This window comes from Ischnura elegans, chromosome 1, assembly GCF_921293095.1.
Source record: "Ischnura elegans chromosome 1, ioIscEleg1.1, whole genome shotgun sequence".
Lineage (NCBI taxonomy): Eukaryota > Metazoa > Arthropoda > Insecta > Odonata > Coenagrionidae > Ischnura > Ischnura elegans.
In genome coordinates, this window is record NC_060246.1 from 94605717 (window position 1) to 94625330 (window position 19614).

General features: G+C 36.0%; 2 protein-coding genes across 5 annotated transcripts in view; one reads left to right on the forward strand and one right to left on the reverse strand.

The window, feature by feature from the left end:
• Positions 1–3828, forward strand: part of LOC124166491 — an 87574-nt gene extending 83746 nt beyond the window's left edge. For all 3 annotated transcript variants that reach the window (XM_046544023.1, XM_046544029.1, XM_046544034.1), the window contains 4 exons: positions 435–583; positions 2725–3034; positions 3154–3270; positions 3675–3828. In XM_046544023.1, the coding sequence (XP_046399979.1) occupies positions 435–583; positions 2725–3034; positions 3154–3270; positions 3675–3792 (694 nt within the window). In that variant the 3' untranslated portion in view covers positions 3793–3828. The remainder of the gene's footprint in view (positions 1–434; positions 584–2724; positions 3035–3153; positions 3271–3674) is intronic.
• Positions 1–19614, reverse strand: part of LOC124166471 (FAD synthase-like) — a 32381-nt gene that overhangs the window by 6502 nt on the left and 6265 nt on the right. The window contains exons 4-12 of one of the 2 annotated variants that reach the window (XR_006866440.1): positions 13598–13710; positions 13204–13347; positions 11192–11337; positions 10968–11056; positions 9490–9646; positions 8259–8438; positions 8038–8159; positions 5641–5782; positions 5348–5551 (exon numbers count right to left, since the gene is read on the reverse strand). Coding sequence is in view for 1 of the 2 variants with exons in the window: in XM_046544004.1 (XP_046399960.1) it covers positions 5404–5551; positions 5641–5782; positions 8038–8159; positions 8259–8438; positions 9490–9646; positions 10968–11056; positions 11192–11337; positions 13204–13347; positions 13598–13710 (1241 nt within the window). In the remaining variant the exon portion in view is untranslated. Of the gene's footprint in view, positions 1–4073; positions 5552–5640; positions 5783–8037; positions 8160–8258; positions 8439–9489; positions 9647–10967; positions 11057–11191; positions 11338–13203; positions 13348–13597; positions 13711–19614 lie in introns of those variants that run through there. The other variant, XM_046544004.1, reaches the window with a different exon arrangement.

Sequence of the window (19614 nt, forward strand, 5' to 3'; positions counted from 1 at the left end):
CAGATTCTAGACCAGTTTTCACCAGATTCTTTCAATCATGAGCATACAAATGTATGATGTGTGTGCAGTGTTAACAATAGATAGCCCACTCTCTGTTTGACTAAGTCTTTAGTATAAGTATGATTTTAATTACAGAAGAAATCAACAATAGAGGACTCTATTCATAAAATGCCACATTTGCTACACCATTTATCAACCATAAAAATGTAATATTTGTTTGCAAGGAATAGTTAAACACATGTTGTTCAATATATACTAAATTAAAACCCAACCTCTTCCTATTATGATGATAAATAATTTTTTTTAATTCACTGTCTACCAAAATATTTCATACAAATTTCATAAATATATATGTATGGATATCACTTTTAACGCTTGATATCAAACTAAACTGTCACAATGTGAATGATTAAAACATTTATTTTGTTTCCTAGGTATCCCTTATATGTTTCTGGGTCCCAACGAGAAGTTGGGTTTCATATACCTTTGGACACAAAGAAGAAAGAAACTTTTCGCTACTCAGTTCGTTTACCACGCTTTGTTACCTGCACACAATGTGTTATTCAGTGGACATACTACACAGGTACATATAATGAGAATAAGTTATCATAAAATGTTGACTGGGGAACTCCAGTCAGTAAAATGATTTCTGAAATGCTAGAGGTGAAATGAAACCTAAATCCATTTAATTCAAACTCAAACATTAGAATATTCCCAAATGTTTTGAATAATGTGACTCTAGAATTCCTTGAGATTTTGAGGAGTTAAAGAGTACCTACACATTATTAATAATTTGCTTGAAATTGTTTCATCAGTCCAAATTTGATACCTTCCTAAAACACATAAATGAATAATTTTAACGACCACATTCATTGAAAATGTGCTAAAATAAGCATGAAGAATTAAATGCTTTAAACTTGATGTAAAATTTTGAGTTTACACACTCAAATTTTCAAATCAATGGAATGGAAAAGATATACATGAAACAGTGTTTTTCAGAATTCCTTTCTAATCAAGAAAATCCAAGAGTACCAACAATTCAAGAAAGTTAAAAAGTAATAAATATTTCAAGGTTTTAGGTATTTAATTTTCTTGATAGATAGTTTCTATTAACAGAACATGTGAATTATTTTCTTCGCCGCTGTCTTTACATGTAAATGACTAGCAGTGGTGGATCCAAGATAGGGACAAGGGGGTAGGCCTGGAGGTTAACCTCCCAGCAGCAGTAGAGGTCTGACCAAAATTACCATTTTATCTCCACTAAATTGGATACCATAGGGAGAGCTATAGCCCTCCTCGTCCCTCTCTGGATCCACCACTGATGACTAGATATTTGAGCATCCATTTTTAATTCAGGACTGGCATTAAATAGACATTTAACCAAGAGGGCAAGACTATGTTTATATTTACATTTTCCATTAATTATATTACTCATTGAAGAATCATGTACTTCTATTTCGAATGACAATCCATTAAATGCTTGTACTACTCTTACTCAAGGTACAGTCACTATCAAAAGTTTTAGGACAAAGTTTGCAGCGCCACTTTTGCTTCTCAAGAAATTTTAGTTATACTGAGGGGAACTCACAAGGGGGATATGTATTATATTCAGGAAATATTTACTTGCTTCATAAATAATAAAAATGCATTTGGCAAAGTACATAAATTGGATTAACTAATAGAAAGAATATTGGTAAACAAAATAGATTAGAGGAATAGATAGCTCAGTAGAAATTGGTAGTATCAAAGAGGCTTCAGCAACATAAGCAATGTTTGCAGAAAGATTAGTTGGGCAGCAATAGGACAAGGAATAAATACAAAGAGAAACCTGTTTTAATGCTATTATATGATATTTTAGTTGCAATTTTTATGGAGGCATGGAAGTCGAAGTAGGTAGCAAAATTATCAAGGCTCTTAGAGTCACTGTAAATTGTCCAGGTCATCAATTCCTCCATCAATGGATGAATACATTAAACCAGCAATGGAATAAATGTAATATGAAGATCAATTAAAAACTGAAATCATTAGGTTCCCTAAGATGATGACAGTAAACTTGAATGCAAATATGACAGCATGGATTTGGAGATGAAATAATGACCTAGCATTTAATTTCTTTGATAAAATAGTATAGAGATATTGAAGAAGATAACAGTAGGAAAAGAGGCTAAACTGGAGGAAGGTACTGCATTAACTAATGGGAAGGAGTATCAGTACAATGAGAAAGTATGAAAAGTGCTGAAGAAAGTAGAGAGGCTAGATAGAATACTGATGTTAGTCATGGACATATGGATGTTGGAGAAGTTCGCAAGCTAGATGGGGGAATGAAGAAAATTAAAATAAATGCCTAATTTAAAAACAAAATGAAGGGTTGCACCTTATACATTTAGTAGAAACGAATTTGTTGATTCCTATGAAAATTTAACCTAAAAAGTACGAGATCCAATGAATGAAGAAACTCATTAGCATTTCTGATGAGCAAGCTGAATGGATGGGATGAAGAAAGGTAGAAGATTTGCCATCCTAAAAGAACAACATTAATGGAGGAAGAATTACAGCTGATGTGGTGAACACGAATTTCTCTACTCCCATGAAAACATATCCAAATAGTAGATTACTTTAAAATTGAAATAAATTCAGTTTTGAACAGCAGTCAGTTACGAAATACTTGATTATTAAATAATATGTAAAAAAGTTAAAATTCCTCATTAATATATTTCCTACTAGGAAACATGTGGGGCACCTGTGCAAACGGAACAGAAGCAGTGGGATGTGGCAAGCCAGAAACTTTCCGGAACTGTGCTGACGTATCAATCGTGACCAGCAGTGGAACTTTCCCACCACTGCCACCAGCCTTTTTTGTTCCATCCCTTTTCCTGCAGAAGATCCAGCCACTCACTGACATTGACTCTCTGTCTTTCCCTACACCATACTCTCAAGCAAATGCATTAGTTCCCTTCACAAGGAATGACAATCCATTTTTACTCTATTACCGTGATGCCAAAAGACCAAACATTGTATTGCCTTTAATTATCAGGTAAATACCAAATTGGTACCATATTAATCCATGAAATTAAGAAAACATGTCTAACCCAAATACTTATGCCAAGTTCATAAATTTATATGGGAATACTAATATGTTTTTTTTTTAATCAGATCTCAGGTGTGCATAGGAAAAAATATATATGCTCGAATTCCTGGAATGAATGATTGGTGCCAAACTAACTGCCTCAGATATCCTCCAAATTGCCCATCTGATATTTGTGTCTGTCCGTAAGTAAACTGAATATTAGGTCTATGAAGACCACTTATTGTACATGTATACATATACAATGTAATGTATTTTTGATGTAATATATTTTATTATTAGCTATATTAGCATAGTCATTTGATTAGATACAAAACATGAACTAAGTATTTTTTCAAACATTAACTAGGTCACGGAGTCAAATGATGTTCCCTTAGTTGAGAGATAGATATGCAAAAGATTTCCCCTCAACTTAACTAAATTGTTTTCTCATCAAAAAGACATTAAAATTGAAGATAGTAAAAGCTTTCAAAATTATACTCTGTAATCAAAATTAAATGCTATAGAAAACAACTGCAAAGGATTATTTCAAACTACACTCATGCAAATTTTCTTGACAGAGAATTCAAATGATTAAAAAATATTGCAGGGACACCTGTGAGGCTGTGGGAGAAATAGCTGGTCAAGAAGGAGCTGATGTATACTGCCAAGATAAATGCATCGTGTATCCATCAAACTGTCCGAAAGACCGCTGCCGCTGCACGTGATGAAGACCTTATAGTTACCAGAAAAACTCAACTCGATCACGTGGAAAAAAAATTAACAACAGGCAAAATGAGTCATTATGAGACTTTGATTTCCATGCCTTACTTCTAGAAGAATTATTTTGACAAAACATAAAATGTTTGAACTTTCTTTCAGCCATAGAATGAATAAATTACTGTATATTTTCTGAAAATTATTAATTGTAGCTTTCATGCTGGAAATTACTGAGATTTCCATTACAGGCCATGTAAAATATTTTAATAAAAATTAAAAACATCACATGACCACTATCATTTCCGGTTACATTTAACATTAGCCTTACAGTAAAAATGAGCAATTTCAATACACAAAATTACACCAAAAATGTAAGACCGGTGAGCATTTAGCACTGTGGTAGATTTTGCTCCAAACGTCACACATAAGGGTTTAGATAGTCCCTGTAAGTCTTTCAAGGATGTGCAATGAAAGCAAATTAACCTTTAAACACTGTTTAAACAATGAGATGCCAAAAATTCCTGTGATGTTTCCCCTGAGAGCCCAAAGCATCTGGCCACCATCACTGCAAAATAATGTCATGTACTCGCAAACCGCATTTTGGAGCTGACAGGCCAAAGCAAATGTCACATTGAGCAATATACAGGGTCATTTTAAGCTTAAGATGGTAGGGTTCAATATAGAACTCAAAAGGTCACATTACGATGCTATAGTCAAGTGGGCCTCTTGTATAGTCAATAAGTAAAGAGGCTACTTAGATAAACAAGAAACTAGGGAACAACAAGTAAAGTCACCCAAGAGCATCAACCCAAAGATTGGTTGGATAGTTGAAGGTAGTATACACTCAAGGCTAACCAATAGACATATACATTTCAGGTTAGCGGGAACAGTACCGTATTCCTCCGAATATAGTCCCCCTCTGAATATAGTCCCCCCCCCCCCTTATTTTGAGGCTTGAGTTTCGGGAAAAAATTAAAAAAATGGGTTTGAATATAGTCCCCCCTTAATAATAATAATAATTTTATTTGTCCAGAAGATCATATATTACAGTGAGCCACAGAATATAGACATAGGACACGCTTTTTTCATGGGCATTTTGGGAAAAAAAGGGGGTACTACATTCAGAAAAATACGGTATTTTCCCCTCACACCCTAAGAAATACATATCACACATTCACAGTGGGAAGGGGAGTTCCATTCCAAGAGCCATCTCACACCATGGTAATTTTTCTGTTTGAGGTGCCCAAAGGCTTCATCACCACACATTCGAACATGGAACTCATTGATCCATAGCCAATTGCTCTAATCCTTTTGGCCACCAATCCCCAACAAACATCTGCTCACTGCTTTCAGGAGGAATGATGATGACCACTGAGCTCCTTGGAAATATGTTTCTCTAACTGGCTGTACATGTTTGGGAATCTATTTTACTTGCAAATGAAGCAGAGTTCACGAGGAGAATATTTAAGGCAATAATTCCATATTTTTGGAAGGATTCCGAAAAAGAAGAATGCAAAAGGCAAAACGACCTAACCAGAGCGTAAATAAACAAGCACTACTTACAGGGTATAAAAATTTGAAATTTTACATTCTCATTTCATTTCTCATTTCTTCATGATTCATTTTAATCGTTCAGCACTCCAATCTGTTAATTTGTATGCCGGGTAGTAGTATGAGCCTCTTCTAGCTCCAAGAGAATACATCAGGTCTGCAGATACTAATTTTGGGTTTGGTGCCTTGTCATCTCTGCTTCCCAAAGAAGTATATCTGTTAAAGAATGATTTTTAATTATTGTAACTAGATGAAATGAAATTAAGGAGGTTTATGAAAGAACAACCAAAAAAATTACAACTTACCCAATATCATACAGACTGCAGTATGGCAAATTAAGACAACGCAAAAACTTCCAAATATCACCATAGTTCCAATTAAAAATTGGATAATTTTTCTTACAATCCATTTCTTCAGAACTGCAATCACTCAAGTCAATTTGTAGACCTAAGTTCAACATGCAGAAATACAAAATTAATACATTTTCTTTAAACCTATATCCTATAGGATGTATACATATATGTAATTTTAAAAAATAAGTTCAACCGATTCACGCATGATACAGTGGAAGTTCAACATATTGAAATAAAAGGTAGTTGCACTTTTCCACAAGTATTTAATGTGTATGATGCACTTCGGCTAAAAGAGCTATCACCAGTTACGAAACATTGTAGTAGACAACATAGACTGCTACAAAAACTTAACATTTATTTTATACCTTTGAGAAAGGGGTGGGAAACAGATATACAGTGGAGAGATAGTGAGAAAAAATACAACTAAAACCCTGGTGTAGAAGGTGGACTCTAGTCATAACTGTAGAAGAATAACACTGGGAAAGGAACCACAGAAACGGGATGGCCAAGGGGGTGGAGAAGAACAGAAAGGGCAGGGTGAAAGACAGTGGCATAGCCAGGAATTTCATTCAGGGGGGTTCAAAACTAGGGGTGAAGTTTTTTTTTAAAATAGGGTACTAAGTAATGGGTTTTAAACTAATTTTAAAACTTTTCATAATCGAAAAAAAAACTTCATTTGTTAAAAAAATAATTTGAAAATTCATGATTTTTTAATATTTTGTTTTCTTTTATGAAGGAAAATAATTGTTTTATATTTCAGGGGGGGGTTCCGGACCCTGGTGAGAGAGAAGCCGCATGTCATTAGAAATGGAGAGGTGGGAATAAATAGCGAAGCAAGGAGGTAGGGGAGAGAAGTCCCCAAAAGGGTAACTGAGAAAGGAGTGAGGATAGGATTAGTAAGAGCTAGGGGAAGGGAATGTAGGTGGAAAAAATGGTCAATCCAAGATAGAGAGGGTGGATAGGTGAATGGAAAACCATAATTGGCACACATTCATTACTTTTGGAAAGTGCAACTATGTACATTTTATTTCAATAATAAAAAAATGTTGACAAAGTATTAATAGTTTGAGAGAATATTATAATTACATTAATATAAAAGGACTGAAAATTTCATTTCATGCTTACAGTGTGTAGTTAAATTCATACCAAATAGAGGTTGCACAATTTTCCAACTTTAATACTCGGGATCGGTCATCAAATCTGCCACAAATCCATCAAATTACCAAGACTAAAGGATTCAAAGATTAATATGTGGATTCAGTAAGATTCAAACTAGAACACAAAGGATTCTAAATTACATCCTTACCTTTGTTACAGTTACAATGTAAAAGACTTGTACATTAATGATACCAATTGTTCTTACAGAAACTAAAATTTAGGAGTGCAATAGCTCACTCTAAATAGGAAATAAGACAACTTCGAAGTCACTATTGTTTAGATCGAGCTTCCCAGGGTTTCCTAAGCCTTAGGATTTGAAATTGTTTTTAGACATCTTATTGGTGCTTTCCAAAATTATTTTTTTTATGGTCCATGTAAGAGCCGCTAATATGTAGCACTTCCTGTAGGCAAATGTAGGAACTAGGAGTGGCATCACTCATTTATCTGTTCGTTTAACTGCTTATGAAACATTTCTCCCTAGAGATGAATAAACATCCATTTTGTCAGTTTAAATACTCAAAAATGTATGAATTTTGAGAATACGGATTCGAGATTTGATTCCAAGAAAGAGATTTGATTTTGGATTAGTGTAAATTCGACCCATTCCCCGTTAATACTTTTATAACCACCCTATGGAAATGTTTTTTTCTTATCTTCACCTCTCCGAAAACATCACAGCCTTAACATCATGGGATTCTAACAATTAACTTTGGACTATCACTAACACCCATGCCCTCGATAGTAGCAACCTACCCAAGTGGGACTAAAACTCGCAACCTTCCATCTAGCAGACGAGGAGTTTACCTCGCTGCCACCAAGGCTGGTTCTGGCATATGATTCAGAAGTTCATTTTACTTAAGGGATATGTACGCCCATCTATATAATCATTTTTTTGAAGTTTAAATAACTGATGTGAATTTTATTACACAAATTTTATCTCAAGGTGAATAATTATCACTACAAATTTGAATCATCTACTTCCTATATAAAAATGAATTGCACCTATTTTAGAGAAAAAAATATTATGCAAAACAAATTAGACCTACTTTAAATGAGAAAAATATGGTTCTAGAACAATACTAGGAGGCATACAAAATATAATTTAAAATGCAAGTGCTAAATTTAGCCTGGAATACAGGGTATATTGCATTAGAAATCCATATTTTATACATAATTATAACCAACACAGACCTTTTGAGACATGACTCTTCCTTACACCAGCCAGTACAACCTTAATGTATGGTCTTGTATTGAGGAAGTCCTTGAGATTTTTCTCTTCTGAGCCATCTACTGTCACCAAATCAAGTTTATATCTGCTCAAAAGAAGTGCCATAGTTACATTATGAGATTCAACTACACATTTTCATGCTAAATTTCAATCACTTTTCACCAAATAACAATGATTGGCATACCTCTCTGATGTATCCTGAATGTATGCATTCAATTCCTCTTTACTGTGACCATCCTCAAATCTTACAGCCGGAATCGAAGTCAGAGGTGTCACATTTACTTTGGAAAGAACTGCATACCACAAATGAAGCAAAACTGAGCTTCCCTTTCCTCCAGAAAAGCACAGAACAACTTCACCAGGCCTAGATAACAGGGCAGTAATTACATCATCAAATTATCTAATATTATTCTAAAAACTCTAAATATTAGCAACAAGAGACTCCTTAAGAGAGATTATAAAATAATAGCTAATAGCAAATACTAATGATATTCATGAAATTTCATTTTTCTATAAAAAAAATAAGGATGGTCGGATCGGATACCTCGGATCCAAATATCCATGGATATAGCCCTTCATCGGATACATCGCATTCAAAGTCGCAAGAGACATCGGATCTGGATCCAAAATTTTAAATAATAAGAAAAGCTGAGTTACATACTCCAAATGTAAGGAGGTTAATTGAGGGGTTAAGACTCTTCTTCATGCAAAAGGCAATGAAGGTAGTTCATTGTCATCATTGAATTTCCATGCCGACCTTTTACGTATAACAAGGATGACGAGAGAGCAGCAGAGTACATCAGACAAATTCCTCGGACGAAGAGATAAGATTTGAACAGCAAGTACTCTGCATGTTTATAACTATATGAAATATTTAGGAATCATATTTTATTAACTAATTAACGGTGATTTTTTTCTTTAATAGGACTTAGTAAAAGACATTCATTCAGTGTCGCTCGAGGCTGTGAAAAATATTTTCAACTAAATTTGATATAATTCTTAAAAATGATAATAAATCAACCAAACTTGCTGATTTATTGATCAAATTAATAATTTAATAAACTTTGTTTGCATTATAAACATTCTTTAGTCTTCTTTCTCCCATTTCAAAGTTTTTTATGCCTGTATACAAGAGAATTCGCCTAATTGGGGCAAAGTGCGTACGTCCCGAAATGTCCCAATTAACCGGAGTGTAATGTATAAACACAGCCACTAGCCACAAGAAAATTATGAGAATGCACACAAAAATTACCCCATTAAACATTTTTTGAATCTTATTCAAGATTGAAAGCTGCAATAATGGGACCAAGCTTTTCTTTAGGCTTTCAAGAGTAAACTACTTCACTACATACATGAATTCATGGCATTTTATGGAGATGATCTCAATAGTTTCCATTGGGAATGGTGGATCATACCTGAACTTTCTTGCATATTCTTCAAGGATCTTCATACTATCTTTCACTGATTTTCTGAATTCACTTTCTTTCTCAAGTTGTGCGTCATCACTCACGAGCCTTTGGATTTTCTCATAGGAATTATGAAGAGGCTCTGGATCGTAATTCACAATTAAACCTATCAAATTACACCAAAATATGTTTTACATTAGATAATAAAACAATTTATTTGTTTGATTTGAATACAAAATCACAATTCTCTTACAGGTCCTAATCTGAAGAATAAAACTGAATACATATTGCTTTCATGAATACAGAGAATCGATTCTGAAATGTTCATAATGTTATTTTCTTAGAAACCATTCATCAGAGTAAGGCCTGAAGCAGTTATTTAACAATAACATCAGAAATTAGTCCATTCAAGGTTAATGATCATCTTAGATTGAATACATTTATTTACTTTTTCATTTTGTCTCTAACAAAATTTTGAAATTCAAACATTCCTCTTTGGGTAGACCTGCATAGTTGGTTGGATAAAAAAGGGCTAGAGTAGTATGTACTTCATTTCCCAGGGGTTGCCAAACCTGATGCTTCATGAATAAAATAAGTATTCCACTATATAATTTTTTGGTAATAATTATAATAATTTCATATATTATTTACTCCCAAATGTTTTTAGACATTTTTGAGGCTTTCTACACTGCACTGTTGAAAAAATGCATGTTTGAGCTCATATTTTCGAATTCTCTGTTATTTTAGAGTTTTTCCCAATCTTGGCCATTAAAAATTTATTGATGATGATGATAAAATCATTAAAATGAAAAATAATAATCACAGGGAATAGCCACCCATCATATTAAATGCAATAAGTTGACAGATTCACATTTAGTTGACAGATGGATTCAAGATTCACATGGATTCAGTATTCACTCAGTTCATTATGAACACTTTATTGCCACGAATCAAATCCCGTGAACCAAATCAACAAAATGAGCCAAAATTCCCACCTCTAGTGAAGAGGACTTCATTATCCAAATGAATAAGATACAGACAGGTCACCAGAGGCGCAGCGAGGATCCTCTATAGTAATATTCATGAGGGAGATTATGAAAATGTCCATTTGAATGCCCAGTAATTATTGTGGCCAGTAGGAGAATTAGGTCACCTCCATTCAGCAGAGAAAACTCTTACGGGGCTTGGAAAGTTCAATTTGGCACACCTGGCATTGTATTAGAGACTGCCACTGCTTCACACCAATACATGTATACTGCTTTGCTAACATCTCTGAATTATTGCGCTTGCTTCATTCCAAAACATAACTTTAAACAAGACTTTTAAAGACAACAGCATGCCATATACCTTTGGGTACGACGGAACCATCACAAAACACAGAAAAAGCCACAAAATCTCTACAATCAATTTGCTTACTTACATCCATGAAGCAACTTGAGCCCAATTGAAATACATATATAATGAGAAATCACAATCCCTTCATTTACCTGATGGTAGTAAAGATTTCAGTTTTTGGAATGCCGCTTCAGCATTTTTCTCATCCCTTGATTCCATAGTCAGCTTGACTCCATAATAGCTACAATGAATTAGCCAGATTCAATATGTTGCATCAGCTGCCTTAAAAATGCAGCCATTAAAGAGGAGTTAACTTAAATGCCAGAAGAGACTGTATTTCCAAGCATCAAAGTTCAATGGTATTTTACTCACTTACCTGTTAAATAAGTTAGGATAGGATCCAATACTAACAAGTGGATATTCACCAACCACCTTATTTAAAATACTGGCTATTTCAGTCTCTCTAGCAGTTAAATATATTTCCTTCAAATAAAATCTTGCTCTATCCTTACCAAAAATATCCTAAAACAGAAAATGAAAAAATCAGTAAGGGATAGAAATATCATTATACACATACATATGTATTATAATACCAAAAGCTCAGGGCAAAATACAAATATTTCAAATTAACTTGATGCCTATTTGCCAATGTTGAAATACATAAGTGAATACTATCCGCTATTAAGGATATAGAAATTTGATTGCATTAAAGATAATCTAGGTGTACAGTCAGATCCGGATTTAAGGTTTTCGCATATAATGTTTTTCCGCATTTAGAGTTTATTTTTTCGAGTCCCGATGCAATGCCTATGCAAGCTATGTAAAAATTATCCTCATTTAGTGTTTCCGCATTTAAGGTCGTACAATGTTTTCCCACACAAAATATTTTTACTTGATTTAATGTTTTTTCATTATGGTTGATTCAAATGATTATCAAAATCTTTGAATTTTTGCTCGGCAACAAGAAAATTCTCATGAAATTTTTAGCAAGAGTCGATTGAATCTACCCGGGAATGCTTCTTCATCAGCATTCTCCCACGAATGTGGCGCTGGGACCTTCAACTTGCAAGACGGGTTATTTGTCTTCACGTGATGTTTCACTCCCCTTCTTGTCCAAACACTTTTTGTTTCAAATTCGATCTAAGAGTCTAGGATCTAAGATCTAAGATCTGGAGTTAAGTCATCCCTTAATAGCCTGTAACTACCTTATCTTACACTTCGGGAACTTGACTTTGACGATTACGTGATGACTGATGACACGAGCTATTCTCCGAGGGCTGCTACTATGATGGTTTTCTGGGAATGTTTTTCATCGATGGCTTACGCACCTTTCAACTTTCATCTCTAACCTCTACAGGAAGTGCATTGTTAGGTCAATATTTATCCAGTCCGCTACTTTCCCTTCAAAAGAGGAGGCCCAATATTATTTGTGCAGTTGACCCAAAGATTCTTTCTATAATCCATTCCAAGGTCAGTTTCCATGGATGAACCGTAAAAGAACCAAGGAAGTGTTTCCCCTGACATGATGGTGGGTGAGAGCATTCTTTCTCTGTGGAAAAACATCATAGTACATCGTATTTAGATATCCCGGAGCCATTCGCGACATGAGGATGGCTATAATCGATGTCGATTCAAAGATCTGCAACTATTTATATGTCGAAAGAGAATGGCAATCAGAGTTTTGACGACTGTATCACAGTCCATGACTCTAAATAAATTTCTCATGCTAGAGCAAAATCACAGTATAATTGCCGTAAAATCGATGAGCACAGAAAAATACAAAAATCCAGCAGGAATTCCTTGGTGGTTAACTTTGGCATGGTAACTCTGATGAAAATGCCAAACTCTAGAGGCAGTGACAATAATGAACCACTGACAAGCAAAACGGAAGCTCTATGGGTCAGCGTCTCTTGTATATGGCCTTGAAAAGGGAGAGCGGGCTCGGATGACGATCGTCACCGGAGAGCACCCGGCGAACGACTATCGTCGTCAGTCAGTGTTGAACGTGTTAAATCCCATGGAAAGCCTTCTAAAGTGCATGGCACTAACCATTAAGAAATCTTAAGGCCTGTGTTTTGATTCTTAGCTCAGGGGATTTTTCACTATGCAATCAGTGTGAATCCCACTGCTGCTCATTTGGCCAACTAGAAATACATGGCATTAACTGTCAGAGCATAGCTTTATGTACTGGTATAAGGTTTGCAAGTGGTCATGGATTTTAGAGGTTCACTTTCCCTAGCACTGCCATCTTGGATGGATGGCAGGTTCTTAACACCTAGCACCCTGACAACCAAAACTATGCTTACAGAATATATATAATAATAAACATCAAACTATATATAATATGAAGTGAACTTTAATTTCTAAATTTCAGTGTTGAAAACTCACATTACTGAGAAGAGTAAAGGAATTCTTCATTAGCCGAGATACTCCAGGAAAAATATACACATTTCCGACAGATACTATTGGATAAAGAGTCCTGATACCTTTCTTCTTGTCATACCCATAGTTGAGCACAGCCGATTTAGGAATCTAAAAGGATAAACATTGAACACAGTCAGGTTCTAAAGTCCTGTAGCAAATATATGCTCAATTAATTAGATAACTTTTTTAGAATAAGCACGAAAATGTGAACATCGAATCTTCAAATCACAAACATTTGAGTCAGCGATACATAAGCGAATGATCAAGCCAATACATATTTCCTTAGAATTTCTATTATGTTAAATTAATTAAACACAAGCAAACAGTTAAAATGATGGAGAACTAATATTCTACTCACTAATGCCAACTTCATAGCAGGAGCATCCAGGTCAGAGGTTTTGAAAAAATCTTGGCATATTTTCACAAGCTCCGGATGAGGGGATAAGGGCTCACCAAATGCATGAGCAACAGCTACATAAAAAAATAAAGATCTTGTATGAAAGTCATATGTAGTAAATAAAAGAACACATTTTAGATAAACTTTAAAGATTATGGGAAGTTTCTGCTAAAAAGCCAGTGCACAAATACTCTGGTCCAAATTAATTTTGCATACAATATCATTACTTCTGGAAATTTTTTAAATCCAAATTACAGTGCAACCTCGATATAACGACCCCCACGGTGCACTAATAAACACTCGCTATAGCGAATTGTCGCTTTACCGGAGGTGGAGCAAATAATAGCCAATATACCTGTTGCAAACAGATATACAGGAACAGGAGTGGTGCGGCGACAGATAAACATCTATCCGATAAACGTAAGCATAAATCCAGACGAAAGGCGATGTTTTTTTGCATCACTAAATTTTCTTACTCAAATAACGACTACTTCTTCCAACAATTTATAAGCGCCGCACTGAATAAAAATCATGCAAAGCATTGTTTCGTCAATCATTATATTTATCGAACGACAGTTTACCACATAAATTTGAGACTGAGCACTCCATTAACTTCATTTCTAACAGATCGCTAGCAATTACAGAGGTTAAGGAGTCTTGATGAAAGTCTTCCGGCGGTGAAACCCTCGCTATGGCGAGAGCCAACACCGAAAGGGTCTCGTAAAAACGAATTTTTTAACACGCCTATTATAGGGTCAATTGACGGTGCATCGGCTATCTCTCGTTATAGCGGGGGTGTCGCTATAGCCCGTAGTCGCTTTAACGAGGTTCCACTGTACACTGTTGCATTTGACTCAAATTCCAGCAAACAGCATTTGCTCCTTAACATGTTTAACATGAAGCCATTTGCCCCTAATCCTCCTTGTCTTTACCACATCTGCACAAATCTCTAAGCTTTTCCTTTATAGATCATCCATGGAAAAGTGGATCCATATTCTAAGTGGCCACACGTATTAATATCAAATTCATGGTGCACTTTCCCTGAAATTTCCTCTTACTGTGAATCCCACCCATTTCCTTAATTATTGCAGAAAATCTAGTCAAATTTATAGTTTAAATTTAGTTCCTCATGCCAGGGATACACTGTACTGAATTCCAAGTTGATGAGCAAAATACTGATGGAATCATCCATAGGTTTTATAGAAAACATTATACCCTATACATTATAGGAGGCAACAGATTCTGCCATGAAATATTCCAGTAAAGATTTTATTTGAAAGTCAGGGGCATGCAAGTATGGCATGTACCACATTTTTGAGATTTGGGATAGTCTGGCCTTCCACTTCACTGAACAACACTAAGCACTAAACAATGATAAGCTCTTAAGAAGTGGCCCCCTTTTGCCACCACAGCAGTTTGCTCATGACAGCTATGGCTTGAGGTGGAGGCATTGGTCTTTGAATAAAATGTGGCTCCCGATTATCCAGCTGCCGTTTGTCCGGGTTGCAGATTAACCAAGCATGAGTTCACAGGCCCTTGAAGTCTTCTGTGATCTTTATAAAAAAAATAAAATCCGACGCAAAAGCACCAAGATATTTGCATTTCTTTAACCCTTTCGAGACGGCGGAGTTTTCGTCTTAGCATGACTGCTGCACTGAGCCCCAAGAGACTCTTCTTTCTCGTGGTACGGAGTAGTTTTGGAGGGCATTCGTTAAGAAGGGTCTAGCGGATTATTACACCCTCTGAGCTCCAACCTTTTTCGCCCCCTCGCAGCGGGGACTCCGCATTATCTCGGACTGCAAGGGTTGATGTGCTCCCTCCTTTCCGGGTTTACGACCATACCTGCGGCATTGGTTCGAGGTCAACTTATGGATTGCTTATATGTATTTATCAAATGGATTATTGTTGCTTGCACGTAAATTGCAGACTTTAAATTGAATTCCTTATTTTTTTCTGAACATTGTCAAATTTTAAACGAAGTTCTAAGGTCAATTTTAACGGATTTAATGCATCAATCATTTCAATGCCAAATATATGCTACTAAAATTTTTCTTATCGAATTCAAACCCTTCCAAAAATCTCATTAACTATTTCTCCGAAATGCATTACTCGAGGTAAAAAAAATCCTCGCAAGAAAAGCTCTTTGTTTGTCACAGGCAACCTTGGTATCCCTTGGAAAGTATGCTCCACACGGACATTCAGAACACCTGTGGAGCTTCTCTGGAATTGCATCCATCAGTATAATTATGTTTTTTCTCGGAATTTCTTAAATCCCTCATTTTGTTTGGAAAATACGCTCCACCACGGGCTGAAATAACTCATGAAGACCTTCTCTGGAATTCTACCCATCAGTATAGAAACGTATTTCTCAGAATGAGTAAAGTTCATTCTCCTTCACATACCCACAATTCTTTTTGGTTATAAAGTTTCCCTTCACTTCTGTCTCAGTCGTTCTTGGGTTCAGACGTTTGATGTTCTCATTTTGCGAGTGGTAACGCAGAAAAAATATTAAAAAACAATTTCGGGTAAGCATTATCAATCATAACATGATAATTACACTGGAATCGAGATATAAGTTAATATTTATCGTAGAATTTCGTTTAAAAATTGTAAATGCAGCTCAAAAGACCAACAATCGAATTCTTAGTTTATATTTCTTGAGAAATGAACAAATATTTATTTTGAAAATTGACTGTATAAACAATTGTATGACCGCTGTCCCTTACCGCTGAGAGGGGTTATAAAAGACGAAGGGTCCGGGTACCTGCTCCCGGATTCCGAGGGTTAATCCTAAACCCCGAAGAGTTGGGTCCCGAGACAAAGACGACGTAAACCCACGACCGTCCTAAAAGGGAGAGAGCTAGAAAACGTATATATACAGCTTTCGTTCTCCTGGCTGGGAAAATCTCACACGTACATATACGCCCATTGTCTCCTGGGTCAGGAAATGTCCACACGTATATATACGTGTACAGTACGGGAAAGGTTAAAAATACAACGCTATACTGGGCTAATTATTCCCATTAGAATCCCATTCTTAAAGTGGAATAATTTTATCTATTTGCTGACAAGTTTACTTGGACGTCTGCTCTACATTGCATTGCACACAACAATCTGCGGCAGGAAATAAACACTTGCTTCATTTTAGAGGATTCCTCAATGGATAACCATTAGTAAATTCAGATAAATATTACCTATGATCTTTAATTGAATAGTTCATATTGAAAGTGTGCAATTATTGCGATGGCCTTCTCATGCGGTTGAATTTGGCCCAAGGGAACCGGAGATTTTGTCACACTTGGGAATGTTTACGCCATTACCAGTCAAGGGCAAACTGGAAAAGAAGGGAATAGTAGAGGTGTAAACAGAGGGGGAAGTGGTTTTCGGAAACCAGATATTACATGTAGCAGTAGGAACATGAGAACAATATAGTTGTCACTGCGAATAAGATCACAGTTGGGAAGAGAAAGCTCTCAACGATTCCGGAAAACAATCTAAAATAATAGACAATGTGCATAAGTAATATTAGATTATTTTATTTACATAAATTATGATAATTACAGGAAATAAGAGTAAAGTTTGGATTATCTGTGTTTCCCGATTAGTCCTGCCGCCTCTCCCCGTGATTAACCCAGATAATCAGGAGTGTAATGTATAATCCTATAATAAGCCTTATTTTTTTCCTTTTTGTTGCTAACTTCTGGCACTTTTTCACGAGCTCTTCATGCTTTTTCTTTTGGTCGTCTTTCTGCGGCTCTTCTTTTTTCTTCTTCTCTCCGCGTATCCCTTCCACTGAATCAGAAGATGTAGGCATTTTCTCAACTGGCGTGGACATTAGGGTGGGCCGAAAAAAGGTTTTTTTTCCTGATCAAATTTGCCCTATGCGGGAAAGTTGCGAAGTGATATAAGGATCTCGCACACAAAATTTTTTTCAAATCGGATAATATTAACCACTGCCGCCCGAGCTCTAAAGTTTAAAATTTTGCGAAAAATCAGGCTGATTTCAGAATCAAACGGCTATTAAGACGGGTTTTATGAAAATATGGGATAATGGATAATATCAAAGAGTGTATACATGTTTATAGTTCATGAAAATGAAATTTGAAGTTTTTTTGACAAAATCTATGGTTAAAAAAAGTCTATGAATTAACAACAAAATTATAGTATAGACCACCCGCACAACACAACTCATTTTTGCCTACATTTCTAAAACTCCATTTTGGGGGCTAAATTGCAGGTAAAATAATATTTATTTCGATTGAATTTCATTTCTTATCAAATAAATCATCATATGGTAGTAAATAATCCCACCAAAAGTATTAATAAGGTAAATTATTTGAAATTAACATCAATCATAATGACGAATAACGTACCTGTGGAGCTATTTTCAACAAGAAATTCAGCCAAGGCTGAGAAAAAACAGAACCTGAACACCAAGCATTTCACTAAGTAGCTCCCTGCTAGTTTCGTAAAGAAACTACCCAGAACTCACCACGAGGAAGAGGCTACCATCGAGTTACACCTCGGTGGCTACGGTTACACCCGTGTCCCCCCAACCAACAATCCAAAGGATTACGGGAGGATTGACGCAATGGTTTTAGAATAGAGGGAAAGTGTACCAGGTGTGGAGTGAAGTACGTGATATTTGTTGCACCCGAAAATTTCATGGGTAATGATTTGCCCACTTAAAAAGGGATGGTGAAAATGTTTTTGTACTCTCGGAACATTGAAGAAGAAGAAGAATAATAAAGTTAAAATACCATTAGTTCTCTGCCGGGAATCGCGGAGACAGTGGCTTATGCCATTGAAGGCATTTGGCATAGATCCTCTATCCCAGTTGTTCGTTATAGGCAAATTATTTGACGAGTTATTCAATATCATGGAAATAATCGCAATATTCTTCGATCTGTCAACAAGAATGCTTTCATTGATCTGAAGCAAGACTTCCTTCGTCTCGAACGTCAGCTTTTTGATGTTGCGGCATGTAAGTTGCTTTAGTGAGACTGATTCTGTTTGTGATATTTTTTCGAAAATGCCTTGTTTAGAATGGGAATTCCCTAAGGACAGAGAAGTGGCAGGAAAATTAAGATAGGCGCCATCGATGTGCAGGAGTTCAAAAATAGGAAGACGAGGCTTTGCAGGTTGGAAAGAAAAAAGGAACACCCGAATGTTCCACCCTATTTTGTCATAACACTTCAGTTCGGAATACTCAGGTGAGGAAATGGCATTGAACAGAGAGTTATGTAATGCAAGTGAAGGAGAGGATTTCATGGAAAAAGGTTAGTGTAAGTAATTTGAAATTGCCAAGATTTGCATCATCCTGTGAATAATTCTGCATATCAAACCATACCTCTGCAGCACTTGCATCTGCGCACCTAATAGATATCGGGTTGGTTACTCAAGGAGTCGATGTACTTTTTGTTGACAAGAACAAAGTTAGAAGGGAAAGAGAAAGATTGCGCACGTGTCTTCGGAGGAATGTGGGAACTGTTAAACTGCAAGCGCTTTACTTCGACGTGAGGAAAGACTCTGCTTCCGTTTATAGTCAATCAAAGTGAAAAACAATAGTGGAAGAGCGTGTAACTCTCGTTCAAGAGCCCGGTTCACGCTACTTATGCATGTCACCCCATGTGTCGGCAGCTATTGGCCTCTAAGATTCCATCACGAATTTTCTAGGGGAGGAAATGATCATTACCGATGGACTCCAAACAATTGTGTGCGATGGAACTGAGGTTAACACCGGAAGCCATGCCGGAGTAATCAGGAGAATGGAAATGGCCCTAAGAAGACCTTTGCATTGGTTTGTTTGCCTGCTTCATTGCAATGAACTATCGTTCAGCACCGTCAAAAGAACTGATGACCCAGGCAAAATTTGTTATCGAAGTTTACGCTCCAATGCGGTTTTCAATAAAATTGAGACAATATTGAACAGAAGGCCCGAAGCATAATATGAACATGATTCTTCTTATGAAATATAT